Consider the following 26,456-nt stretch of genomic DNA (forward strand, 5'->3'; position numbering starts at 1 on the left):
GGATAACTTGGGCCCCAAGTCTGAACGTTATGGGTTTTCCGAAAAGGTCGTAGGTTTTTCTGAAATCTCGTTGGTTTAAATTTTGTGTTTTGTTCCGCTCACATTGTTTTTTCAAAAATCTCTTTCATCTTCTGTTATAATTCACTCTGCGTATAGTGGCAGAATGTGAGAGAGACTGCACTCTCTAACAAAAAATAGTGTTGTCGTCGAACTCTTGCTCCAATGGTAATGAAAGGTCTTGATAATGGGAGCAGAAAGCGCAAACGACAGACTTCAAGAAAGCTTGGAGTGGATGCAAAAGTGGAGGTAATTTTTTTCGATGTTGGGATTTCTGGGGTTTCTTTGAGATAAAAAAATACAATTACGAATTGTTGCATTCTCGTGTTGGGTGTTATTGGCCTTTTCTGTTTGCATCTCTTTCTATTTTTGGTTTTGATAATTTTTGCCTTTGGTTTCTTTTCATGATCGGATACTTAATTATTTAGACGCTTTTGTACACATGGTATTGCCGTTTTTCTTATTCAATTCCCTTCTTCACACCATGCATACGAAGTTTCAATTTTTTTGGACAAAACTTGCATACATTACTATGGTGATTTAGGTGCTCTTCTCGAATCAAATTTTGAGTTTTCAATGTTGTAAACGCGCAGCAATTTAGAGTTTTCGGAGACCCGGTTGAAGGATGGCTGGGTCGTCCCGGAAGAAGTGAAACTCCCGCGGTGTCTGGAAGCCTCGGGAATCTGATAATGCGAATGACACTGAAGAGGATGTGTTGAAAGGTAATGGTTTGTTGTGATATGAGAGATAGGTGAGGGGAAGGAAGGAGGGTGATATGGATTTATGGAACGTGACTGAGTGAGTGAGTGGGGTGGAGTGAGTGTGAGAGTGAGGAAGAAGAAGGGTTTAGAAGAGAGGTATGATGGGACATGAACGATGATATTAGGCATTATGAAGTAAATAGGATGATTGTATGCAATAGTTTTGCTCTGTTTTTCAGTTCAATCTTCTCTGTCTTTCTTCGCAGACACCACGCCAACCAATTTATAAGGAAGTGACCCTCTAAATCCATCCCGTGCCACTATATACCCTCAAGAATGGGAACTTTGATCAAGATTTAGTGTAATAATAATTACTGAATAAAAGTGACATTTTTTTAAATGTTGAGTTTTGGTGTACTAAACTCGAGTGTGAGACTATTTTCATATGCGATTTTCGTTTTCTATTCTTGAAAATTGAGTTTAGAAAATATTGCAGGTGCGGAGTATGGACAACGGGTTTCAAGGATCGTGGCACCCCGGGACAGTTATCATGTGTGAGGATTTGCAACGGCGTGTCAGATATAACAATATTTTGGATAACGAGGGGGTGTATAATCTTGAGGAGGTTGTGATTGTTTCAAAAGCTTTGGACGGTGATATTGAATGTGCAGATTTCTATGCACGCGGGTTCATTAGGCCACTGCCTCCTTTGGTTGAGTTTGATATGGGGGACCTTGTATATGGTTTATGTGTTGATGTGAACTATGAGGAAGCTTGGTGGGAAGGAGTTATATTTGACTACTGTGATGGAATGGACAAGAGGAGTGTGTTTTTTCCTGATTTGGGTGATGAAATACCGGTTGAAATTCATCAGTTGCGGATTACTCAGGACTGGGATGAAATTACTGAGGAGTGGACCCGACGAGGGAACTGGGTGTTTCTTGATCTGGTGGAGGAGCAGAAGAGGAACTTGTTTGTCACAGTTTCGGCCAAGCAGATTTGGTATGATATACGCATTAAAAAGGAATTTGAGACGATTAGAGAGTGGACATGTAATTTGAAGTACTTGTGGACCGAGTTGATAAAGGAGATAATTAATCACTACTTGTCTCTAACGTTAAAGGAAATTATCTCTGTCCTAAACCTTCCTCGGAGTCTTTTAAATGAAACACCAGAGCATGAATTTGCTGAAGCTATGCCTAATGTTGACCTAAGCATGATCTGGCATAATAAGCAAACTGCTGTGCAGAAAGGAACTGTCCCTCGTATTAAAGGGACCTTATCTGACGTTCAAAATGAAATTAGACCCTGTGGTGATAGTCCTTTTGATGAAAGCAGAGAAGATAGATCCTCAAGTCATTTAATGTCCTCTTTTTGGAATCCTGTGAAGTTGTCTGGGGTTGAATTATGCCCTGATGCTGTTAGGGAATATCCACTTGCTTCCAAACGTGAAGTTAGGGCATTTTGGATGGACAAATTACAAAAGCATCTTTTATGTCTTGGATGGAAAATTGAATGGTCAAATAGATTAAATATTAAACGTTACAAGTATATTTCCCCTTACACGAAGGGCCAAAGGTATTACCTTTCACTCATTGAAGTTTGTAAAGCTATGAAACAGGACCCCAACATGAACTCCTTGCATCTCCAAAATGATCAGACCATAACGCATCCTACAGTTGATTTCCATCTTTCAGATGTGCCTTCTATTCCAGCTGAAAATCTTCAGTCTATAACGCATCTCCAAAATGATCACTCTATAATGCATCCTACAGTTGATTGTCCTCTTTCAGATGTGCCTTCTAATCCAGCTGAAAATATTCAGTCTGTAACGCATCTCCAAAATGATCACACTATAATGCATCCTACAGTTGATTGTCCTCTTTCAGATGTGCCTTCTATTCCAGCTGAAAATATTCAGTCTGTAACGCATCTCCAAAATGATCACACTATAATGCATTCTACAGTTGATTGTCATCTTTCAGATGTGCCTTCTATTCCAGCTGAAAATATTCAGTCTATAATGCATCTCCAAAATGATCACACTATAATGCATCCTACAGTTGATTGCCATCTTTCAGATGTGCCTTCTATTCCAGCTGAAAATATTCAGTCTATAACGCATCTCCAAAATGATCACACTATAATGCATCCTACAGTTGATTGTCATCTTTCAGATGTGCCTTCTATTCCAGCTGAAAATATTCAGTCTATAACGCATCTCCAAAATGATCACACTATAATGCATCCTACAGTTGATTGTCATCTTTCAGATGTGCCTTCTATTTCAGCTGAAAATATTCAGTCTATAACGCATCTCCAAAATGGTCACACTATAATGCATCCTACAGTTGATTGTCATCTTTCTGATGTGCCTTCTAATCCAGCTGAAAATATTCAGAATCTAGATATCATTCATGCAGCTGAAAATATTCAGAATCTAGATATCATTCCTCCAGCTGAAAATATTCAGAATCTAGATATGTTTCCTCCTGCTGAAAATATTCAGAATCTAGATATCTTTCCTCCTGCTGAAAATATTCAGAATCTAGATATCTTTCCTCCTGCTGTGCCATCTTCTCCCGTTGAAGATGAAGTTGAAGAAGTACCTGAGTATTGTCCTCGGGCTGTTGTGCAGTATTATCGCATGTATATATACAAGAAGAGCCGGGCTGATAAAAAAAAGTGGATACTAAAGGCAAAGAAGCATCTGTTATCAGAGGGATGGGTTTTAGACCATCCACCTCCATTTAATAAGAGAAGGGGAATAATATACATGTCTCCACAAAATCGGAAATTCCCAACACTCCATGCAGCATGCAAATTTTGCATTGAAGAAACTATTCCTAATTGGGACCTTGAATGGCAGGAGATGGATGAAGGTGCTTCTGGTATGAAACCAACTACAAATCAAAAGAAGAAAAACAAGAGGGATTTGAAGGCCAACACACCTAAGGGCCAAAGCAATGGACCTCGACAGGTGCTAAGATCAAATAAGAGGGTGCAAAAGGTGTCTGCCTCTACTCATTTACATCACAAGCCTCTAAACATTCCGTCTTATTTGATAGACAGCAACATCATCTTACCAAGGTCTAAGGTTTATTATAAGGCAAAAGGCACGAACCGTGCAGTCCGAACTTTGGCTGAGGGGAAAATAACTCATGATGGAATCAAGTGTAACTGTTGCCTTACAATATACAGTTTTGCTGGATTTGAAAAACATGCTACTGGCAGTAGTACCTGCAGACCCTCTGCTAATATCTTTTTGGATGACGGGAAGTCACTCTTGGACTGCCAGATACAAATGATGCAAGGTCAAAAGAATAGTGTAGCTAGTGGAAAAGCATTAAGTGATCTTTCTCTAGCTGATAATGACTACATTTGTTCAGTTTGTCGCTATGGTGGTGAACTTATTTTATGTGATAAATGTCCATCCTCATTCCATAAGACGTGTCTTGGTTTGGAGGTACATTAACTATTCTCCTTCTGAATAATGCTATATTTAGTGCTATCCTGTTTTTACTTATCACAGCACAGGACATTAATTTGGTGCTTTGACATTAGATCTAGGTTTTTACTTCCGCTTGTATTATATTTTTCTGTATAGGATGTCCCTGAAGGTGACTGGTTTTGTCCATCATGTCGTTGCGGGATTTGTGGCCAAAGGAAAATTGATGGAGATGAGGTTGAACACTTCCTTTCTTGCATACAATGTGAACATAAATGTATGCCAGCTACACCCTATTTTTACTTTCATTTTATTTCCATTCTTGAATATCTTTGAAGTGTATTTGTGTGCATACGTAAATGTGGTCTTAGTTTTTGTCAAACTTGTGTAGATCATGTTAGGTGCCTGAAAAATGGAGCTGCAAATACATCAAGATATAATGGAAACTGGTTCTGTGGAAAAGACTGTGAAAAGGTAGATTAAATCCACTCCAACTGGTACTTTATTTCTCCCCCATTTTAGAAAAAAATATCTATAATGTGCATGAAAACTTGCTTCTTACTATTTGTGGTTTACCATCAAGCTTTTTGTTTGTTGCGATTTGATGAAAAATGGGAGCCTCCATGACCGTTAGTTTGTGTGTTTTCATTGAGAGTCTTTTTTAGGACACTAGTTTGGCTCTACTAAACAATATGGTATCTATTTTTTGCAGATATTCGAGGGCCTTCATAAATTATTAGGAGAGCCAATTCCAGTGGCTAGCAATCTAACTTGGACTTTGGTGAAGTTTATCAACCCTGACAGTTGTGATCTTGGTAATGTTGAAAGTGATTTAGTGGCAGAAAGTTACTGCAAACTCAATCTTGCTCTTTCGTTGATGCATGAATGTTTTGAGCCCCTAAAAGAACCCTTGACTTCCAGAGATCTCGTGGAAGATGCTCTATTCAGCAGAAGGTCAGAAATTGTTATCCTTCAAGACCTGATCATTATGTTTCTATCTTGCTTGTTGCATTTGTGTTATATACATTGATACATCGATGACATTTACTAATGGGTGTGTTTACATCTACTTTATTTACTTTGTCCATGATAATGTTATCTGCCTCTAAAGAAATGTCATACATTATTGTTTCATCTCTTGATCTATACGTGACATCTATAGCTTGGAACTTAACAGGTCAGAGCTTAACCGAATAAATTTCCAGGGTTTCTACACTGTGCTACTTGAGAGAAATGAAGAACTGGTTAGTGTGGCAACTGTTAGGTAAGTATAAGTCTTTTACTGTTTTTGTTTGATTGCACAAGTGCATGTCCTATTTGAGTTGTTTTATTAGCCTGTCGTATTTCATAGTTCATTTGTTATGTCAACTTTTTAGGGTCCATGGGAAGAAGGTAGCTGAAATACCTCTTGTTGGTACCAGATTACAATATCGTCGACATGGAATGTGTCGCATTTTAGTAAATGAGCTTGAAAAGGTAATCCACAAAACACACATGTCCTTTTTTTTATTGTCTTTTACCTTAATTATGGAAGCTTTTTTTGTCGGGAATAAGTGGTATAGTATAACTGCAGTGTGTCATCACCTGAAGCTATTCAAATTAATAAGTGGTATAGCAATTCACTTGAAACCAATCCACGTAAAAGTTAGTTTTTGTTGCTATATCGAGCAGTCAATAGCGTTAGTTCTTCTGAAACATTTATTGTAAATCATTCACTTTTCTTTCTTTTAAGTAAATCACCCCTTTAAGTTTTGGTGGATGTTCGAAAACCATTAAAAATATACTGTAATGTAGTGACTAGTTACTGTTTGCACTATCTTATTTCACTGTCAAATGTATTCCCAGTAGACGAATTTACCTTATACCAAAGCTTTATTCATCAATCAATTAGGAATACTGATAGGATATAAGGTAATAGATAATGTTAGGGGTTAGGAAAGTATATGAGACAAGAAGGACACCGAATGGTGGAAGGCGGGGAGAGATCGAGCCGAACGGTAGAAGACGGTGGAGAGAAGAAGAAGGGCACCGAATGGTGGAAAGCGGGGAGATGTCGAGCTGAATGATGGAAGGCGGTGATGAATTGAGCCGAATGACTGAAGGCGGTGATCGTTCGATGTCGAATGCTGGAAAGAGATGAAGAATTGGAGTCGATCGGTTGAAGAGTTACTATCCTAACTGTTGTAGCAGTTAGGATAGGCAGGAAATAATTATAGTAAATAGAGCTATATCATAGAGAAATATTCGGTATAAGATAATTATAGTAAATAGAGATATATTCTAGGAAAATATTCAGTATAAGATATTTATAGTAAATAGAGTCATATTCTAGGGAAATATTTAATATAAATAGAGCTAGATTATATTGTGAAGGGTATGTTTTTTATTATTGAGTTTGTTGATAGGCGACTACAGTCCTGTGAGGGAGGTTATGCTCCCAATTATCCTTGTTTACTTTTGTTTATTCAGAGCATTCTATTACCATTAATAAGAGAAATTCATTCTTTTATTATCTTTTCTGCCTACTATGATAGTGGTTAATTAGGTTTCCTACTCAGGAACCTAACAATTGGTCCGACCTGCCGGATCCTGATTGAGAGGAGTGAAAGACGTCATGGAGGGAAGAATGAATGCAGTTGAAGGGAAACTGGAGAACATGGGGCTGAAATTGGAGAACGTGGAGTTGTCCATGGGGGATTGGAGGCGAAGACGACGACAATCTACAAAGATTTACAAGAACTGATGAGGATGATAGGAGGGCGAGCCCGACAACTAGAAGGAAATTCGGATGAAAGCCAGGGGTCCTTAACGAGAATCGGAGAAGGAGAAGGGAGAGCTTGGAGGAGAAACTGGATGAAGACCAAGGAGACGCCCAACCTAATTGGGTAGAAGGGGTAGAACTACCCACTTTTGAAGGGTTTGATCCGTTGGGGTGGATCTCTAAGGTAGAGATGTTCTTCGAGTTGCAAGGGATGGTAGAGGAGGAAAAGGCGCTCCTAGCCGACATCAGTATGGAGGGTAGCGTTGGCTACTGGTTCAGAGCCCAGAAGGAGAAAGCCAAGAATCCTTCTTAGGAAGGTCTGAAGGGAGCAGTAGTGATGCGATTTGGAGAACGGAACAAGGGTACAATCTTCGAAAGGTTGGCGGCCAGTAAGCAGTTGGGGACCGCAGAAGAATACAGTCAAGATCCGAACGTGAGAGGACGGCCGAAACCGAACGAGAGAGGACTGTCGGATCCGAACGTGCGAGGACTGTCAGACCCGAACGGAAGAAGATTGTAGGACCCAAATGAGAGAGGACGACCGGATCCAAACGTGAAAGGACTGTTGGAATCAAACGGGAGAGGACGGACGGACCCGAACGGAAGAGGATGGCCGAACAGGCGAGGAGGGCTAGATCATGGGGAGAGAAGCGTGATGGAAGGAAGAATGAAGGCTTTGGAGGGAAGGGTGGATGGAAGAATTAATGCCTCGGAGAGAAGGATGGATTCTGTGAAGAGGTGGGCTAGCGAACAGAAAAAGGGGCTTGCGGTTCTTGATACACCTATAGAGGGGAGAGAGTTGTTTGAAGTATGGAAAGACCTTGAAGACCATTTTCTCAAGGCCTACGATTCTGGAAAATAGGTGTCCAGAATGCTGGAAGGTAATAGGATCCAGGAAGAAGGGGAGTCATTGGAGGAGGAATTGCCATCACCCAAGCCTCCATACCTGAATTGGAGGGTTGTAGCCAATAGGTTCCCTTCATATGATAACACAAGGATGAAAAGGAGCCATGAGATCAATCTTCCCGTTTCCAACCTTAAGGATAAGGTTGTTTTGCAGCGGGGTGTAATGATAGAATATAAGGTAATAGATAATGTTAGGGGTTGGAAGGTATACGAAAGAAGAAGAAAGTATATGAGAGAAGAAGGATATCGAACGGTGGAAGGCGGGGAGAGATCGAGCTGAATGGTGGAAGACGGTAAGGGAGAAGAAGAAGGGCACTGAATGGTGGAAAGTGGGGAGATGTCAAGCCAAATGGCTAAAGGTGGTGAGGGTTCGATGTCGAACGCTGGAAAGAGACGAAGAACTGGAGCCAATCGGTTTAAGAGTTATTATCCTAACTGTTGTAGCAGTTAGGTTGGGTGGGAAATAATTATAGTAAATAGAGCTATATCATATGGAAATATTCGACATAAGATAATTATAGTAAATAGAGCTATATTTTAGGAAAATATTCAGTATAATATATATAATAAATAGAGTTATATTCTAGAAAAATATTAGTATAAAATATTTATAGTAAATAGAACCATATTCTAGAAAAATATTTAATATAAATAGAGCTAGATTATATTGTAAGGGGTATGTTTTTTTATTGAGTTTGTTGACTGGACGATTAAAGTCCTATAAGAAAAATTATGCTCCAAATATCCTTTGTTTACTTTTTGTTTATTCCAAAAATTCTATTATAGTTAATAAGAGAGATTCATTCATTTATTATCTTTTTGTCTAGTGTGTGGTTAATTAGGTTCCTTAGGAACCTAACAAATACATTATCAAACTTTATGCCTGAAATGGAAATGATTAATAAATTTGATTCTCATTGGTTCTATCGTCCCTTTTAAAAAATGGAGAAATGGAGTGTTGTTTTCCATTTATATTTTCCACTTTAATAATATGCAACACAGTTAAGCTACGTTTCACAACACTAACTACAACCATAATTGAAATCTGAAAAGTAGCTAAAAGCCGAAAAACTAATTGATAATTAATAAATATACACTAACAAAAGTACACATACATGTACGTCGTTTCTTTATTATAATTTTTAAATTATTATAGTTTTTATACTATGCATTGTAATATGCATATTGAAATATATTTTCATTTAATTCTAATTTAAATTAAAGTAATAATATCATAATGTTAAGTAGATACCTACCTTCATCATGTTAATCAATGTAAACTGTAATAAAAAAACTACCATATACTAATATCTTCAAATTTAATGTAAAAATGAAAAAAAAAATATTGCAAATAGTAGAACGAGTAAAATAATTAATGTATTGAGTTACTAGAAAATATTATTAAGTTCTTGATTAGAAGAACAAATTATTAATTATTATAATTACCACAATTAGATATCGTAGTAGGATAAGTTATTAGTAATTATTGTAATCTTTTAAGGTGGCAGAGTTCCTATATATATATCCTCTTGGTACTTTACTACTTTACTGTCAAGTAAAAATGAGGTTTCCTCCTAAATTTGTTGAAGTATTGTTCTAGGGTGTTTAGGTCTACTCCCCATTCAATGCTTAACCTTATCCACCTTAGATGTATGTTGGGGCTTTTCCATTTTCACTGCCGCTGCTGCCATCTACATATCCCTAAATTCATGATTAGAAGAGAGAGAGGAATGATTATGAAAGAAAGAGGAGAGATTTTTGGTCAACACTTGTTCTCTTGAGAACCCAACTATCTATATGTCTCTGGATTCATGATTATAAATGAGAGAGTAGAAATTTTTGTTCTTCTAAATCAGCACAATCTTTTCATCTGGTATTTATAAGGTTGGTTTGATGGTAAAATTGGAAGGTGAAAGAGGTTGTGGGTTTAAGTCCCCTTACTAACACTTAGAGTTATAAGGTTGGTTAAGGAAGGAAGAGAAAGGTTGTGCCCACTAACATAATACTAGAATTTGGATTCTTTATTGGGTTTTTTTGTACAAAGAATTATCATCAGTATAATTTTAATGCTAAGCCCCCAGTAAAGAATTTGGACTTGTAATTCTAATAATTAACATTTGTCGATAGAAATAAAATTTCTATATGAGAAGTAATAATAAAAATAAATAATGTAGTGTGAACTCTGATTTAACCTATTTCCTAACAAATAAGGTTGTATTTTTTTATTTTATTTTTTATCCATCACTAAATAGAATAACTCTATAATTACCACACACGTTCACATCATCCTTATAGATAGATAACTGGTCAATATAATTTAAAACTTATTTAATCATTTTTAATTTGGCATAACTGTCTTTAAATTTAATTATTCACATGTAAGACCAATGTTGAACCAAGGATCCAATCAATTATTTGTATTTCTCACAATATAGTTTAATATGATAGAACCAAACACATGGATGTAGATCAACACTTCATGAAATAAAAGTTAGCCTTATACAAAGGGTCTTCCCCCAAATTGGTTTTATGATCTTAGATGCAGGATGAGAATAGTAGACATTCGTTTACCATTGAAAAGTTTAAGAGGTTGTGTTGAGTTAAGAGGAGATATTATCAATTATTGTACTTATGTAGGAGATCACCAAATAAATTTTTGAAATATTAACAAATAAATATTTTTTTCAAAAACCCTTTTTTACAACCATCGGACACACTAACGCTGTAATTTAATTAAAAAACCGGGTTTAGAATCCACCCCCACTCGAAGCTCAACGTCAAGAACCTAAAAAAGAGAGCAACATCAAACTCTACCCATTTTTGAAAAAGGCAAATAAACAAGAATAAATTTTGAGAACACAATTCTCGAAAATAAATTTTAGGTAAAAGACTAAATATATATTCTTATATCAAGGACTAAACACATCTACGTGGTCTAGCAGTGGCTGCACGAAATATTGTTAGAAAAAATTGTTGATACAATCTTAGGAAATAAACTTTTAAGTTTAACTCAACTTTAAAAAAAAATTTATAAGGTGAGGCTTGCATATGGTATGGCCTGTCGGTACAGGATCTCCAACAAAAATGTTGTGTTATGTTTTTTACATGTTTTCTACTTCGTAGTAGAAAAAATGTCTTCGCCATGTTTTCTACTTTTTTTGCACCATCTTCAATGCCGAGTATATGGTTTATGAAAGTTGACCTGTGACTAGATATTTTTTTCTTATGACAAGCGTTGCACTTAGACATCATCAGGTCAAAATAATAATCAAGAAGTTCAGAATCTAACGGTTACAGAAAGGTTTCCTAATCTCTGCATATCTACACATAACATAGCACGGTTTCTAACAGAAATAGTAAAAGCAGTGTCAGATTAGGAATCTGAGCCTTGCGTTTCAAATTTGCCACTGAAAAGTGAAGAAAAAGAATTTGGGAGAACGGTATTGTGTTGTATAGGAAGAAGAAGAAAGTTAGATTATAAGAGTACCAAACCTGTTTTTTAAAAAAATAACATTGTTCAGTTCAATTGTCTGCTTTTAAAATTCGGTCTAGTTAATTTTTTTTATATCCTGTTTGGTTCAATTCCGTTTCAAAACGGTTCAAGTTAGAACAGGTTAGTTTGCACACCCCTGGATACAATCTGTTTATAGTGATTGATTAGGGGTTTTTGAAATGGTGTTTATTCAGGTCTAAAGAAGAGTTTGTGTGCGGTGAGACTAGATAATAAATAGTGGTGATAATTATAATATCATGATTTTTTTATTCTTGAGCAGTCCTACTTACAGTTTCTCTAACTTGTACTTTACTTACTTCAGAAGCTCATGAAATTAGATGTGGAGAGGCTGGTTTTGCCGGCTGTTCCTAGTGTGCTAGAGACATGGACCGGCTCTTTTGGCTTTGCAAAGATGACTGATTATGAGAGATCTCAGTTTCTGGACTATACTTTCCTAGATTTTGAGGGTACCATTATGTGCCAAAAGTTGTTGATGAACATAGCATCTTCAGATTCAGTTCCGTTAACAGGTATGTAATCTTCTATATTTCTTGTTTTCATAATGTAGACAAGTAAACCAGTTTGAATCACACGAAAGAACTACAGCATGATGTTTCCTTTTGCAGAGTCTAAACGTTGCTGTTTTAACCCCAGTAAGTCTGGTCCCATATGTGAAGTGCACCAAGGAGAAGCTATTGACGAAAAGTAAGTCACACTTCTCTCCTTTGATCCTAATCATGAGAGAACAAAATTATAACGACATTAAATGATTGCTATGTATGTGTATGGTATATATGGTTATGGGACAACATTAATTGACACGAAGTGTCTAACCCCTATACTTTCACCCGTTAGTATATTTTTATAATATTACTTAAATTAGGAACTTAAGATGCTCTCAAAGTTGTTCCGTTATAAGATTGCTTTGTATGTTTTATAATGTATCCTGTATTAATTGTGTAATCTATTTGGGGTATAATATAATCATTGTTATACTAACATATATGATATTTTTTTAGTGCTTGTGCTGGCAATAATGATCACCATGATTTAAGAGCTGTTGACCCATTTAGAATGGTATTTTCTTCTCCTTTGTCACCTCGTGTTGTTTAAGGATGTTTTCTGTTTGTTAGGACTGTTAATGTCCTTGGTTCGTAGGTAAAGGAACCGGATCAACAGTGTCAGAAAGGAACAACCAGTAGTGTGTGCTCGTTTGATGAACTAGTTGAAAGGAATGATGATGATCTGTATAAGTTTGTCTACACACGAAAGAAACTGAGAAAATGATACCAAGGGATTTAGCATGGCATCATGGCTGTTGCATGATAAATCCTCCATCTGTCCACATAATGTCACAAGTAGTAGACTTTTGTACAGTGTAGAAATAGCCTTGTACAAAACTCTACTTCAGTTACAAGCGCTTGCGCAGCTGTAATTTTTCTTGTACAACTGCACTTTTGCTCTGCATTAATGTTGTTACAACCTTGCATCACTGTGCTTTTTTGCTGTCATCTGAGTTTGTGAAATAGAAACGGTATATTTGAGTGAGGTTATAGTTGCACATTGGACATTATCTGTTTTACTATTTTTCTGTTTTGAAAATGTAATGTGCTATGAAAAGCAAGGAACATATGCTTGTATCAGAATTTGGTTCTTTTGATGGAAGGGGTAAAACAACCCTTTTGGGCCATGTATCTATACTTATACTTTCTTTGGTTAAGTATACAAGTTAGGATTCTTACACTGAGAGATACTATTATACTAACCCACCAACACAATGCTACCAAGTGCTAATTGGGAAGACAAGCATCCACAAATCTCACCCTATCAGCCACCTACAATTTTAAACATGCATTAGAATTAATGCACATTGTAAATGTTTTCTCTCTCTCGTTTTCAAACTCATTTAATTAATCATTGTTATATAATTAGGTTTTATAATAATTATTTCAAGAATTCAATATTAATATACCATTGATTATGATGTCAACTGATAAAAATTCATGTTCTTTGGGACTTTTAAAATAATGATTAAAAAAGTTAATCATCCTTAATTATATAATAGTTCGTGATTAGATAAAATTTAAAGAAAATATTTAGATTCTCGTTGTATTTCTATTTTATTTTATTAGTCATACTTGTAATCTAATGTTATTGTGTATAATATATCATTTAGATTATCTCTATATAAATGATTTTTATTAAAGTTATACTTGTAATATCATTTGAATTTGAATATAAAATAACTGCATTTTAATGTTGGGTATTGTTTTGATTGACATTTAACAAATTTTTACACCTACTTTATATTTATTATTTTACTCTTTATTTTTTTATAAATATAAAAATGAAAATTTTTTAGTAACAAAAATACTCTAAAAGTTCTTTTTATATACTTTTAATCAAAAGAAAATCCATACTTATAAATTATATCACAAATCCTCGTAAAAGTTGGTTCGTTTGATTTTAATGTATTTTATTGTATTCAAATAATACTATATAGGAATATATATATATATATATATATATATATATATATATATATATTATATATATATATATATATATATATATATATATATATATATAATTGTTAAATCAACTTATAAAGTTGACTTCTATTATATTAAAAATATTTAAACTAAATTATTATTATATTTTAAAGTATTTAACAACATTTATAAAAAAAATATTATTTTTTTAGTAATAATCAATTCTTAAATAAAAATTGACTTATTTTTTAAGTATGTTGTATTTCTATACTTTTCGTACGTAGGATGGTTAAAAGACTAAATTGTTCATTTTATGTCCCTTGTGTCATCGTCATCCTCTTTATCATAGTCGTGTTGCTCCTTTATCATTGTCACAATTTTCTTATCACTATCTTTATCTATGTAGAGTGTTACGAGGGATTCAAGGAACAAAGTGTCTTGGACAATCAAAGAATTACTTTTCCATGAGATTTTTTTTTTCAGATTATACAATTAAAAGAATTGACTTCTGGACAGTACAATTTGGAAAATACTGTAAAATTACACAATATAAAAGTTTTACTTATGAAAAAATAGTTTTCAAACTGTATAATCCATAAATTTCTTTTTTAGACAAAAAGATAATTTTTAAATTGCATAATCCATAAACAAATTTTTAATTACACAATTTAGAAGTCAAATGAATTTTGAATTATATAATTCATAATTTTTTCTTCATACATACTTTTAAAGTACACAATTTAAAAGTAAAAAATAAAATCAAATTATACAATCTAAAAAAAATATGTCAAAAATTATTTTTTAAGATGGAAAGGGAAATATTGAGATGTAAAGAGTAATCCCAACAGACTATAACTATACAAACCGGCTTACTTTTGTTTATTAATAAACTTAATTAAGAATATGAATTTATGCTGTAAAAGCTGGTGTGGTGTCAAAAAATGATGAAAAAAATCAAATAAAAATGATGTATATGTAAGGAGAAAAGTGGAAATAACCATGGGAGGCACATGCACATGCAACTGTGGGTGTGTAAAATTCCACTGCAGAAAGATGTTTGGAAGATGCTCGGAATAACATTGAAATTTTATTTGAAAAAAAAATGTATATCAAGATTATTTTTTTTATTTTTACATACTTGATATATTTTATTTCCTCATTCTATATCTTACATAAAAAATTAGTGCCGTTTTAAAAAAATATAAATGTAAAAACAGAAACAAGTGGTGTTCATGCTATGTAGACACAATGTTGGTTTCATGTCCAAATTCAATAGTTTTTCAATGAACAATGGAAGAAATCACTGTACAATATTTTTATTCAATAATTATACTTAATTGATTATGTTAATGAGATTAGTGTCCTTAAGATGATAAACTGAACTTCCATTTAAAATTACTTATGCTTACACTAAAATAGCACAATTTCTTTTACCTCACTTTGAAGAATTTGATCTACCTTCTTCCCATATACACAACCAAACAAAACTTGCACCATTGTTTTGCATGATTTTATTCACAGACAACAAAAAAAACTCAATCCTTTATATATTCACATTTTTTCAAAACAGTCCAAACATCCTTCTTCCCTCTCCCCTTTCCCTGTCCTTTTTGTCTTCAACCTTTTTTCTCTCTCTTTCTCTCCACAGATTCTGCAATGGCACTTCTCCATTTTCAGTCTCCCTTTGCTGCTTTTCAAAACTTGTTTGCTCTTCTCTTCCTTCTTTCCCTTCACCACCACACAGCCTCCTGTGCCCTCCTTCTAAGCTTGAGACATCACCACAACACTCTCCGCCAGCAGAGACCCATGATCCATGCCAACCAAACCAACTGTGCACTCTTTGTGGGAACCTGGATCCAAGATGACTCATACCCTCTCTACCAATCCTCCAACTGCCCCATCATAGATCCACAGTTCAACTGCAAAATGTTTGGTCGCCCGGATTCCGAATACCTCAGATACAGATGGAGACCCCTCAACTGTGACCTCCCAAGGTACCCCCCAAGCTCAAAACAAAGACTTGTGCATAAAGATGACATTTTTAGTTTTCTTCAAGTTAATTGTTCTGCAGAAAATGGTGTCTTTGGATGTGTTTGATTTCTAGTTTCAGAAAACTGCTTTCACTTTTGAGTGTAAGTAAACAAGACTGTTCACCAGCTGGGGTTGAGTTTGGTGGAATGATTTAATATTTAGAATATGTTTTTCTTTCAAGGAACATACCTGTTAAAAAAACAAGGTTATTCAAATAGCTGATTAAGGGTGATGTCAGACATGAGAAAATGTTTCCCAGTTGTTTTGGGTTTTCTTTAAACTTGATAAATTTTGAATGAGAAGACCCAAGTATACTATGTATGCCTCTAAATGGTTTTGTAGCATGTTCATGGTAGGTTCAATGGGGAGGAGTTTCTGCTGCAAATGAAGGGTAAAACGGTGATGTTTGTGGGTGACTCACTGGGGCGCAATCAATGGCAGTCGTTGATTTGCATGATATACACTGCAGTTCCTCAGACACAAACACAATTAGTCAGAGGGGAACCACTCTCAACCTTCAGATTCTTGGTGAGTGAGAACACTGTATTTCTTCCGAGCAATCATAATGTTTGTTTACCCACTGGACATTTTCTCACTATTTTTATTTTCCATTAATTGAGATTTTAGATTTAGGCCATGATGTTGTCAGTTAATGATCCCTATTATTTCCTGGGCAAAGTTTTCCAAATTTTGGTTTAGGGAAAAGGAAAGTAAGCACAGTGGTTTTCCTGGATCAGAACTGCAGTGTCCCTCTTTGTTAGGCTTCATTCGAAATTAGAGAGGGAGTAGGTTCTGATATTTTCAACAAGACAAAGTATCTGTTGTAAAAGGATCTGAGAGAGGGGCCCAGATGTACTATTAAGCCATTATATTTGGAGTAGTTGATGCAAACTGGAACACTAAATTATGTTCAAGCTTTTTTGTTTGTATAAAGTAGACTTGTATAAAAGCAGCATGTTACAGCTGCAAAAGATGGTCCCAAGTCATGACTGGGTTTTGGTATGCTATGTGCAGGACTACGGTGTTACCATTTCATTTTACAGAGCTCCTTATCTGGTAGAGATTGATGTGGTCCAAGGGAAGAGAATTTTGAGGCTGGAGGAGGTTGATGGGAATGGTGACCTATGGAGAAATGCTGATGTCCTTTCTTTCAACACTGGACATTGGTGGGAGCATCAAGGTTCTCTTCAAGGGTAGGCAAATAATATTGTAAACTTTCACTGTCATTACTACCTTAAGTATGTGTGATGCTGAGTATGATTTCGATTTCTGATTGATTGAGTCTGCACTTTTTTCTCTTCTTAAATCATGAAGTGAATTTTGAAGTAATTTGGTGTTTTGCATAATAAGTGCAGGTGGGATTACATTGAATTAGGAAGCAAATACTATCCAGACATGGATCGTTTAGCAGCTTTGGAAAGGGGTATGAGAACATGGGCTAATTGGGTGGACAGCAATATTGACAGAAGCAGAACCAAGGTGTTCTTTCTGGGAATTTCTCCTTCACATACCAAGTATGAACTCTGACCCTGCATTTCTCTCTCTTAAATTATTGTACTGTAACATAGTGTGGCCTTTCTACGCTTTATGATTGTGTTTGTTCAATTGGAATAGCATGTCCAACACGTAAAAATCTGCCTCTGTCTGATGAGTTAATGGCAGGGATTAAGAGCCTCCTCTTTTGACCCATTATAGTTACCTATCTTAGAGCTGAAATTCACGTGCTTCTGTTAGCTCTTTGTCCTATCTCTATCAGTCTGGCAGACACTTTTGCCTTTGCCTGGTGGTGGTCACTAGTCAATAATTTCTCCAGTGTTTTTAATAATGCATTTAGTACTGTTGATTATGGATTTTTACCCTCTAAATGGGTGACCATCAAATGTGTAATCTTAGTTGATGATGAGAAGCTCAAATATTAATGTGTGTTGGAAATCTAACCTTATAACAGTATAACAATTAAAAATAACTAAAAATAAGATCAATTTATAATACAAATTTTATTTTATAAAATAATTTTATAAAATTAAGTTAGATTTAAAATTCATTGTTGAGAAAACCTCATCTTAGAAATTTAGAAATTGCTTTTGCAAAAAGTTGAGTTAAACTTAAATTTTACACCATTTGTTATCTTGCCTCTGAATGAGTTACTGCATTTAGAAGAACAGCATACATAAAAGAGTGTCTAAGTACACATAAGAAAGCCCTTTGTTGTTTGTTTCTTATCATTGATAATTTGATTAATATTATTGAACTTTACTTTAGTTTCTATATTATATGTATGAGTATTTTAACATAGAAAAGATGAAAAATTGGATTATACTTCTGCAATTTATGCAAAGAGACCTTTTAGTGACTTTTGTGAATACTGATGCTCATAAGAAGTGGGTTGGCACTTTTAGTAGCCTTAAACAATCTGATATCTCAATTCAATTTGAAGAAAAGTTGTTCCCTAATGCATAATAATGTTGATGCATGTCTGAGAAAATTTCAGTTTTTTCTTTTAAAATGTGTTGATGAAATTAAATTCATGTATCAACTGTTTTAATTGCCTACTAAATACCTTTTGTACATAAAATAAAACATTTATGTGTGGGCCCCTTTCATATGTTTTTATCTTTGAGCTTCTCATTCAACACTTGTTTAAATGCCATATGATGATGTGACATGGACTTCTCATTTTTAAAGTTTTTAATTTCAAATGTATTAATTTTTATGAATTTTTTTTTTCCAAAAGTTGTAGCTATAAATTCTCTTTTAGAGATTTTAAAACTAAAGTTGAAAAACAAAGGAGAGTGGCATTGTGCCATTAAAAGTAAAGTGATGTAAAAAGTAAGAATATAGACTTTATCATATTTTAACAAGGCAAGGCTAGATTTAGTCCATTGGTCTAGATCTGGAGCCCAATACTGATTTATGGGCTTTTGGACCTTAACAATTACACAACTTTTTAAGACAAAATAAAATAAAATCGCTATTGACCAATATGGTCATTATTGTCCTTTTTTCCTATGAAATGCTTTAGTCAATTTCCGATGCCATGAGCATTTAAGGTTTTTAAAAAAGTCACACTTTTTAAGTTTTGGTGACTTTTTTATTGTTAATTTAACCTATAAATACTAAACTTTATGACAAATATTATTTTTCATTTCAATTGCTTTTAACTTAATTTATAGTCCACATAATAATAATTTTTAATTCTTAATTTTATATATAAGTTACTGTTATAATATTTTAATAGTTATTAATAATTATATTAATTACAATAAACAATTATGAGACAATCTTATGTTCACTGCATTATAAAGTTTTCGTACATGCATTCAATTACAAACTATTATGTATAATAAATAATATTATGTATCAAGAGATGTAAACTAGTTCATTGAAAGACCTTGATGAATAATTTTGTACCCAAAAACATAAAAGTACCAAATGATAACTAGTGAGTTAAACTTAGTCAATCCTTGAACAAAAAGAATCTGCAAAGTTTCTAAACACAAGCCTTCTCATTATACTACGTATATGCATCCATGCAAGTGGCATTAATTTGTGGTACAAAGAAGAAAAAAAAGAGATTTGTGCTTCACAAATAATGTCACATTTAACATTTTGTAAAATCTTCATTAGTGATTTGTGTTGGAAATAATTCAAAATATAAGTTTAAGTCTCACATCACCACCGTCTGAGAAAAAAGACTCATAAATCCAATGTCTTGAGATTTTGCATTAAAAGCGGTGTGAATTACTTACGTGAGTTGCTGATAGTTTTTTCATATAGAGGTGTCGTTAGGGGAGATTATATATATATATATATATATATATATATATAACTTCAGTCTAAATTCCACTTTTAACATAAAACCTTAAGGCAATGAGTGATTCATCTTATATAGTGTTTAACTTTTTCTGTTTTATCCAATGTGAAATTTTGAGTCAGATGAATTATTTCCAACAGGACTAATGTCAAATATATGTGTTATCTCCCCTAATGAACCTCCTTGAAAAAACAGAAAAAAAACCTATGAATTTGGTTAACCAAGTCTGTCTTTTTTGTACTAATTGCACTATACAAATCGGTGAAACCGTGTCATTGCCATGCAGCCAAAATGAATGGAATTCTGGAGTGACAGCAGGACTAACTACAAAGAACTGCTATGGTGAAACTGCTCCAATTATGAGCACCGGCACTACATATCCTGGTGTATACCCTGAACAGATGAGGGTTGTAGACATGGTAATTAGAGAAATGAGCAACCCTGCATATCTTCTTGACATTACAATGCTATCAGCATTCAGAAAAGATGCACATCCCTCCATTTACAGTGGTGATTTGAACCCTCAACAGAGAGCCAAACCTGACTATTCTGCAGATTGTAGCCACTGGTGTCTTCCTGGACTGCCAGATACTTGGAATGAACTTTTCTACACTGCTTTGTTCTATTAAGTTTTGTTCTTTGCTAACTAATTAACACATTTCTTCCACTTCATTGTTGTTATGAGTATCAATAGGTGATAATGCATTTATTAAGAGGGTTAGATAGTTACATAATAGCAGCAACTCAACTCTGTCATGTGTAAAGGATATGCTAATGAAATGAAAGAATTATTTATTTATTTTCAAAATCTTAGGAAGAAGGGATAATCTGTAGATCAAAGTAAGAAAAATTTAGTGTATCAAATGTAACCTATCACACTTACCAAGATCTTGATCCGAATAAGTCATATTAACTACTACATTTCTTAAAGATATATTTCACATTCATGGTTTGTGTTCAGTTATTTTTTAATTATGTAATTTACAGTTCATAACGTTTAATTTCAGCATATTAAAATATTGAGTCCTAAGATCTTTTGCGATTAATATATTATTTATGGGATTAATAAATATAAATATTTTATTTATAATCAAAGATATAAACTTGGCAGAAATTGGTTATGCATTCATGTACGTGGTATTTCATATTTTAGGACTAGTTTTTCTTTGAAAACAAAAGTAAAAATAATATGCATACTAAGGTATGGTGATCATTTTATAACAATTTTTACTTTCATTTTTCTTATTTATTAAAAACAAATTTAAAACTTTTTACTTATTTCTTTTTTATTTCACTCAATTCAAAAGAACTTGTTTTTTAATCCCTCTCTCATTTCTCCCTATTATCCAAACATAAATGATGACTAAAATTTCAAAAAGGAAAAAAAATCATTTTTAAGTTAAATTTTCAATTTTTTCTCCTTTTCTCTTTTTCTTTTAGAAATATCCTTTGATATACAAACAATATAAATCTACTCTCTCCATTTTATCTCCATTATTCTCCATACTTTTCCCACTCAATTTGCTCTCTCTTTCTCTTATCTGTATTGAAAGTATTGAAAATTTCACCTTAATCTCATTCCATTAGATGCAATCTTATATTGGATCATATCATTAACTTGAAGTTTTTTCCATTGAAATATCATTACCATGTCCGTGCAAAGGAGCAATAAAATCTCAATCTTTTTATTCCTATTGACATGTCATCACACTCACATGTCCGTGCTAAGGCCAACATATATTATGATTCAATTTTGGTGACAGATGGTGTTGAAACAGTGGGGTTTGCATTCAAATTTAACTGATACAAGAGAGCCAGGTAAACAACACTTAACAATTATGATAGTGTAAGGTGACAGATTGAAAGTAAACACAAGAAGTTGATAACAACACTTAACACCAGAAGATAAAGGAGAGCCTTTATCTATAATATGACATTGCCTGGATAAAATACAAAGCAGGCAAATTTTCATTAATGATGACTAGTATTTCTAATAGTCCTTTGCTATGGCTCATGCTTGTTCTAGATGGCAACTCCTAAGGTAGAAACTTCCATCTTGGGTATGATCTTCTCTGGTTCTACAGCTTTCACCTGGTTCCCATAAGCTGATGAATGCACTCCTAGTGCTGCTCTACCAGATGGATCAAGGTTGTTGGACCATGCAGCATCCCACTCAACAGCTTTTGCTGTGCTACATGCAACACTTGGTCCTCCAGGAACAGTGAGCCTAGCTGAGTTCTGCAAAATCAAATTAAGGAACACATGGATTTAGATCAGCATGGATTTTTCAATGTCTTGGTAGCTTTGATTCAATTTACCTGAGGGAAGAACCTCTCAAATATCATTCTATAGTAGTATGCTTCTTTGGTGGTTGGAGTGTTGAATGGGAAAATGTTAGCAGCATTGAGCATCATTCTATCAGTTACCTTTACGAAAATTTGAAGAACCAATAATTAGTTAGCAATATCAAATGTTATGATAATAAGAGAAAAAGAGTTTTCTTCAAGTTGTACATGTTTCTCAGCGTGAGCTTTAAGACCATCAATCCAACCATAGCCAACTCCATCACTGAATTGTTCTTTCTGCCTATATAAAATATGCTGCATAAAATGAAACTCTATCATGTTAGTTCAACAAAATGAATTCTGTAACGTTGTAAAACTTTGCTGCAAATGAGATTACCTTTGGCAGATAAGGATGCTCTTCATCATCAAATGCCCTCCTCAGTACCCATTTCTCAATTCTCCCTTCTTCTTTTTTTATCTGAAAATATTAAGTAGTAAACCACTTAATTAAGTGTAACATTTTTTAAGTGATGGTGTATTGCAACTTTCTCAGCAGTTACCATTTTGTACTCAGGATCAATGTTCATTGCAACTTTGATAAACTCTTTGTCCAAAAATGGTACTCTGGCTTCTAGACCCCATGCAAAGGTCGATTTATTGGCTCGCAAGCAATCATATTGGTGGAGTGCTTTAATCTGCATTAAATAGAAAAAGTATCATCTATTAGCCCTTTTACTTCAAAAGTCCAGCCAATTAAATTGATCAGGCAATAAGTATGATAACCCTGTAACCTTGCGGCACGTTTCTTGGTGAAACTCTTCTTTGTTGGGTGCCTTGTGGAAATATAGATAACCTCCAAAGATCTCGTCAGATCCTTCTCCAGAGATAACCCACTTGACTCCTAGTGACTTAATCTTACGAGACATAAGAAACATGGGAATGCTGGCTCTAATTGTCGTTACATCATATGTTTCAATGTGGTAAATCACATCTTCAATGGCATCTATGCCATCCTGCAATTACCATACATAAAGTATTCATTAATTATGATTTTGTACATCAAAATGCCCCCAAATTTTGAGCAGTAAACTACTATCTCATGTATATATACCTGAACAGTGTAGTGAAATTCATGATGGACAGTTCCTATGTAATCTGCTACTTCTTTTGCAGCCTTTAGATCTGGTGCACCCTACTCAGCATAATATAATTAAAGATTAAGACAAACTTCATGGTTTCTTTCTTTTATTGAAGAAAGCTACAACACTTGCAAGAATAGGTACACACGCACCTCAAGTCCTACACAGAAAGAGTGTAACTTTGTTCCCCATTGCTTGGCAGCATTTGTGCCTTCCAGGTAGCGAGCCGTGACAGCTGCAACCAATGAAGAGTCCAAACCTCCAGAGAGTAAAACACCAAAAGGAACATCAGTCATCAACCTTTTGATCACAGCCTGCAAATAACATTCAATGTTTCTATGAAAATGCTGTGTTTGGATAAACAACTTAATCAACTACATGTTTAAATAAAAGCTTATCACCTGAAAGCATATTTGATAAGCTTCTAGATGAAGCTTATTGAAATAAACTAAAAATAGTTTACACGAAGGCTTTTCCAAAGCTAACCAAGTTGGTGGCTTTTGGATAAACTTTCAATTACAATGATGTGTTGAGTCTTCTGTGTATCTTACCTTCTCAAAGGCATGCCTCAAAGCTAGAGGGTCATAAGGGGCTGAAGGAATAGCCTCAGAGAACCATGGAGGATTGTACCATCTACGAAATTCTCTCTCTTTGCTAGAGTACAAGTGACCAGGTGGAAAAGACTCGAAATGTTCACAATCATCATTTAGCCCTTTCAATTCTGATGAAATCCAGACAGAGCCTGAACAAAAGTATGCAAATTAGTCACTATTATTCAATCCAAATCTGCTGGTTGATTTCAAATAGAACACACAAATTCAATTCAAAAGCAGGGCACATATTTTATCATTACCATCTAGACCCCAACCAATGTATAAGGAAGTGACTCCAATTGCATCTCGTGCCACTATAAAACTGTTGTCACGGGTATCCAACAGAACAAATGAAAATATACCATCAAGCATGTCCACAAAGTTTTCTCCGTGCTCCTCGTACTAAAACAACACCAACAACATACAGATGATAAGAACAAGAAATCCAATCATGAGTAGCCACAGAAATGAAAACTTCAAGAAGTGTTAACAAGAATTAATGAATAAAACAAAAAAGTTTATAAAGTTTCTGTTGGGTTTTATGCATACATGACCAGGTCAGAATTGTTGCAAAATTATACATAAAGATGACTAACCAGGTGAGCAATAACATCGCAGTCACTTCCTGTACGGAACGTGTGATTAGGTAATTGTTTCCTGAGCTCTTCATGATTGTAGATCTCTCCATTCACCTGGTTTTCAGTGGATGACATTTAACGTGAGTCATAATTCATCGCTGTTAAATTCGTAAGACTAATAAATAAATGTAACAAAAGCTATATGTTACTATGGTATACATTCCAGTTTTTTGTATTTCTATTTATGTATCATGAGTTTAATAGTCAAATTGTAAATCAGTGTAAATTAACAGAAGCTGTTGTTTAAATGATTTTGAAGACAATTATAGTTAAAGTCTAACAACACTATTTTTTTCATGGACATAATTCACACAAAGTACTTTAAAGCTCATAACTTCGGACTGATCTGTGTTTGCAGGACTCTACTTTCTTGTGTATTATTACCAATTTTCCATACCATGACAGTGTAAGTTCAAATAATTGAACAAAGGCTTACCGTAACAACAATAGTTTTGTCTTCATTGAAGAGAGGTTGATCACCAGAAGCTGGATCAACTATGGCTAACCGTTGATGAGCCAAATAGCAATCTCCATATTGGTGGAGCCCACTCCAGTCAGGACCACGGTGCTTCAATCTGTGACATCATCGAATGGCAAATTATTAACTACTTGTTCAAACTGCACTTTGAAAATTTCCTTTAGCACTTTCAGACAAATTAACTCCTATCCTATCCATTACTTTCCAACTTCTGTTCTTCTGTTGTACTTTCCCACCACAAAGTTACCAATAATTTCACAGCAAGGTGGACCCCACATGCCACTGGTTTATCCAAATAAGTTAATGATCTAACCAGAACACTTGTTTATTCTAGAATCCACTTAGCTTGTCAAAGTCCAAACATGTTTATCCTTAAATACTTGTTACATCTAAAAGGTTGGCATCATACTGCCCCCAATATTAAGTAATAACTATGATTTTAACACTTACATATGTTTTAGTCGTTCCCTTTAAAATATTGAATGAACTTGATAGTAGAAAATAACAAGCATAGAGGTTTACTTTATCATGATTTTTATCATATCATATAACTCTTTGCAAACACTTCTCTCTTGGTATTAACTAAAGATTAGTATCCAACAATTTTTTTCCCTAGAAGATACCTCCATGAAACTTAAAACAAGGAAACAAATTACAAGCACCACCTTTTTTTATGGTTCTTCTGTTCTCCTGTCAGTGTACAGAGTATAATAATGATAATTTAAACAACAACTTTGGGACACTTTATTTTTCCATCTTTTATCTCTTCCTAAGTGTCATAGTCATTTTTTACAGCTAGTTGATTAAGTTTCAGTATATTAGCTGCTAAAAATACTGTTACCATCACGCTGAGTTTTCCACTTTTCAGTAAATATTAGCATAGAAAAGTTCAGTTAGAAAAGAATTGTTCTTTTTGGGCTGGGAAAAAATGCACAAAACAATAAACTTTGAATAGAAAGATCAAAGTTAAGCAAAGGGTATTTGAAAAGAAAACAGCTCAAGATTAATTTTGCTTTGTTTGATTTTGTGTGAATAAGAAGAAGATAAAAAGAGAATCATTGCCTGCGAGAAAGCTCAAGGACGCGGACCCTCTTGGCTTGTGATGAATCAGAGCAACCAAGCACAGCAAGTATGCCACACATTGCGTTATGATAAAATTGCTATGATATGATATGTGAAGTATGACGAAGAGAGAAAATCTTGAGAGAGAAAAAGGAAGAAAAGAAAGAGAGATCAATGAGAAAAAAGAGAAGATAAACACAGAAAGAAGGAAATTATCTGAGAAACGAAGATGAAGCAATGAGAGGGGAATGGACAACACGTAAAGAGTGAAGTGATTCACATAACAACGTACACGTATTTATATGCAAAAATTGGAGCCTAAACGCATCGTTTCGTCTGATGTCGCTTTCACAATGCCGTGGGAAATTTAACCGGCTACGGGGTGTCCCGGTCCCTTACACAGGGACCACCGCCAATTTCCTCTTGCGTATCGCCACGTGCTATGACGTGGTTTGCTATGGGATATTTTTGTCACTTTTTTAATTATTACTATTGTATTACAAATTTTTTATTTTTTATTTTATTATTTGATTCCTTTTCACTTTTGTGACGAGCGAT

General features: G+C 34.4%; 3 protein-coding genes across 3 annotated transcripts; 2 read left to right on the plus strand and 1 right to left on the minus strand.

Annotated features, from left to right (window-relative positions):
* Positions 1-152: 152 nt before the first annotated feature.
* Positions 153-12,785, plus strand: LOC124829293 (uncharacterized). Its single transcript, XM_088091576.1, has 12 exons — positions 153-306; positions 1,255-3,085; positions 3,146-4,224; positions 4,366-4,483; positions 4,598-4,680; positions 4,919-5,160; positions 5,384-5,470; positions 5,583-5,682; positions 11,689-11,896; positions 11,993-12,071; positions 12,386-12,443; positions 12,525-12,785. Exons 1-12 carry the CDS (start codon positions 223-225, stop codon positions 12,651-12,653), a joined length of 4,098 nt encoding a protein of 1,365 aa, XP_087947702.1. The 5' UTR covers positions 153-222; the 3' UTR covers positions 12,654-12,785.
* Positions 12,786-15,401: 2,616 nt separating this feature from the next.
* LOC124829295 (protein PMR5) lies at positions 15,402-20,502 on the plus strand. The gene is made up of 5 exons (XM_047302766.2): positions 15,402-15,852; positions 16,246-16,417; positions 16,904-17,082; positions 17,245-17,403; positions 19,990-20,502. Exons 1-5 carry the CDS (start codon positions 15,515-15,517, stop codon positions 20,330-20,332), a joined length of 1,191 nt encoding a protein of 396 aa, XP_047158722.1. The 5' UTR covers positions 15,402-15,514; the 3' UTR covers positions 20,333-20,502.
* A 1,020-nt stretch (positions 20,503-21,522) lies between these two features.
* Positions 21,523-26,170, minus strand: LOC124829294 (asparagine synthetase [glutamine-hydrolyzing] 2). Its single transcript, XM_047302765.2, has 13 exons — positions 25,899-26,170; positions 24,795-24,933; positions 24,317-24,412; positions 23,981-24,122; positions 23,679-23,869; positions 23,280-23,441; positions 23,100-23,180; positions 22,780-23,001; positions 22,549-22,683; positions 22,386-22,466; positions 22,217-22,303; positions 22,022-22,129; positions 21,523-21,941 (listed from the first exon to the last, which is right to left on the minus strand). The coding sequence occupies exons 1-13, from the start codon at positions 25,976-25,978 to the stop codon at positions 21,726-21,728; spliced, it is 1,740 nt and encodes a 579-aa protein (XP_047158721.2). The 5' UTR covers positions 25,979-26,170; the 3' UTR covers positions 21,523-21,725.
* Between the last annotated feature and the right edge of the window lie 286 nt (positions 26,171-26,456).

This window comes from Vigna umbellata, chromosome 5 (genome assembly GCF_029865625.1).
Source record: "Vigna umbellata cultivar VRB3 chromosome 5, Vumbellata_1.0, whole genome shotgun sequence".
Classification (NCBI taxonomy): Eukaryota; Viridiplantae; Streptophyta; class Magnoliopsida; order Fabales; family Fabaceae; genus Vigna; species Vigna umbellata.

What these genes read in the sequence shown, in the direction of transcription:
- LOC124829295 (XM_047302766.2), top strand. Translation starts at nt 15,515, where the DNA reads ATGGCACTTCTCCATTTTCAGTCTCCCTTTGCTGCTTTTCAAAACTTG. An exon ending in TCTCAACCTTCAGATTCTTG is followed by an intron (nt 16,418 to 16,903) that starts GTGAGTGAGAAC and finishes TGCTATGTGCAG; the next exon opens with GACTACGGTGTTACCATTTC. An exon ending in CATCAAGGTTCTCTTCAAGG is followed by an intron (nt 17,083 to 17,244) that starts GTAGGCAAATAA and finishes TAATAAGTGCAG; the next exon opens with GTGGGATTACATTGAATTAG.
- LOC124829293 (XM_088091576.1), top strand. Translation starts at nt 223, where the DNA reads ATGGTAATGAAAGGTCTTGATAATGGGAGCAGAAAGCGCAAACGACAG. An exon ending in CATACAATGTGAACATAAAT is followed by an intron (nt 4,484 to 4,597) that starts GTATGCCAGCTA and finishes AAACTTGTGTAG; the next exon opens with ATCATGTTAGGTGCCTGAAA. An exon ending in CTGTTGACCCATTTAGAATG is followed by an intron (nt 12,444 to 12,524) that starts GTATTTTCTTCT and finishes CTTGGTTCGTAG; the next exon opens with GTAAAGGAACCGGATCAACA.
- LOC124829294 (XM_047302765.2), bottom strand. Translation starts at nt 25,978, where the DNA reads ATGTGTGGCATACTTGCTGTGCTTGGTTGCTCTGATTCATCACAAGCC. An exon ending in AATTTCACTACACTGTTCAG is followed by an intron (nt 23,002 to 23,099) that starts GTATATATACAT and finishes TGGTAATTGCAG; the next exon opens with GATGGCATAGATGCCATTGA. An exon ending in AGCATCCTTATCTGCCAAAG is followed by an intron (nt 22,304 to 22,385) that starts GTAATCTCATTT and finishes CATTTTATGCAG; the next exon opens with CATATTTTATATAGGCAGAA.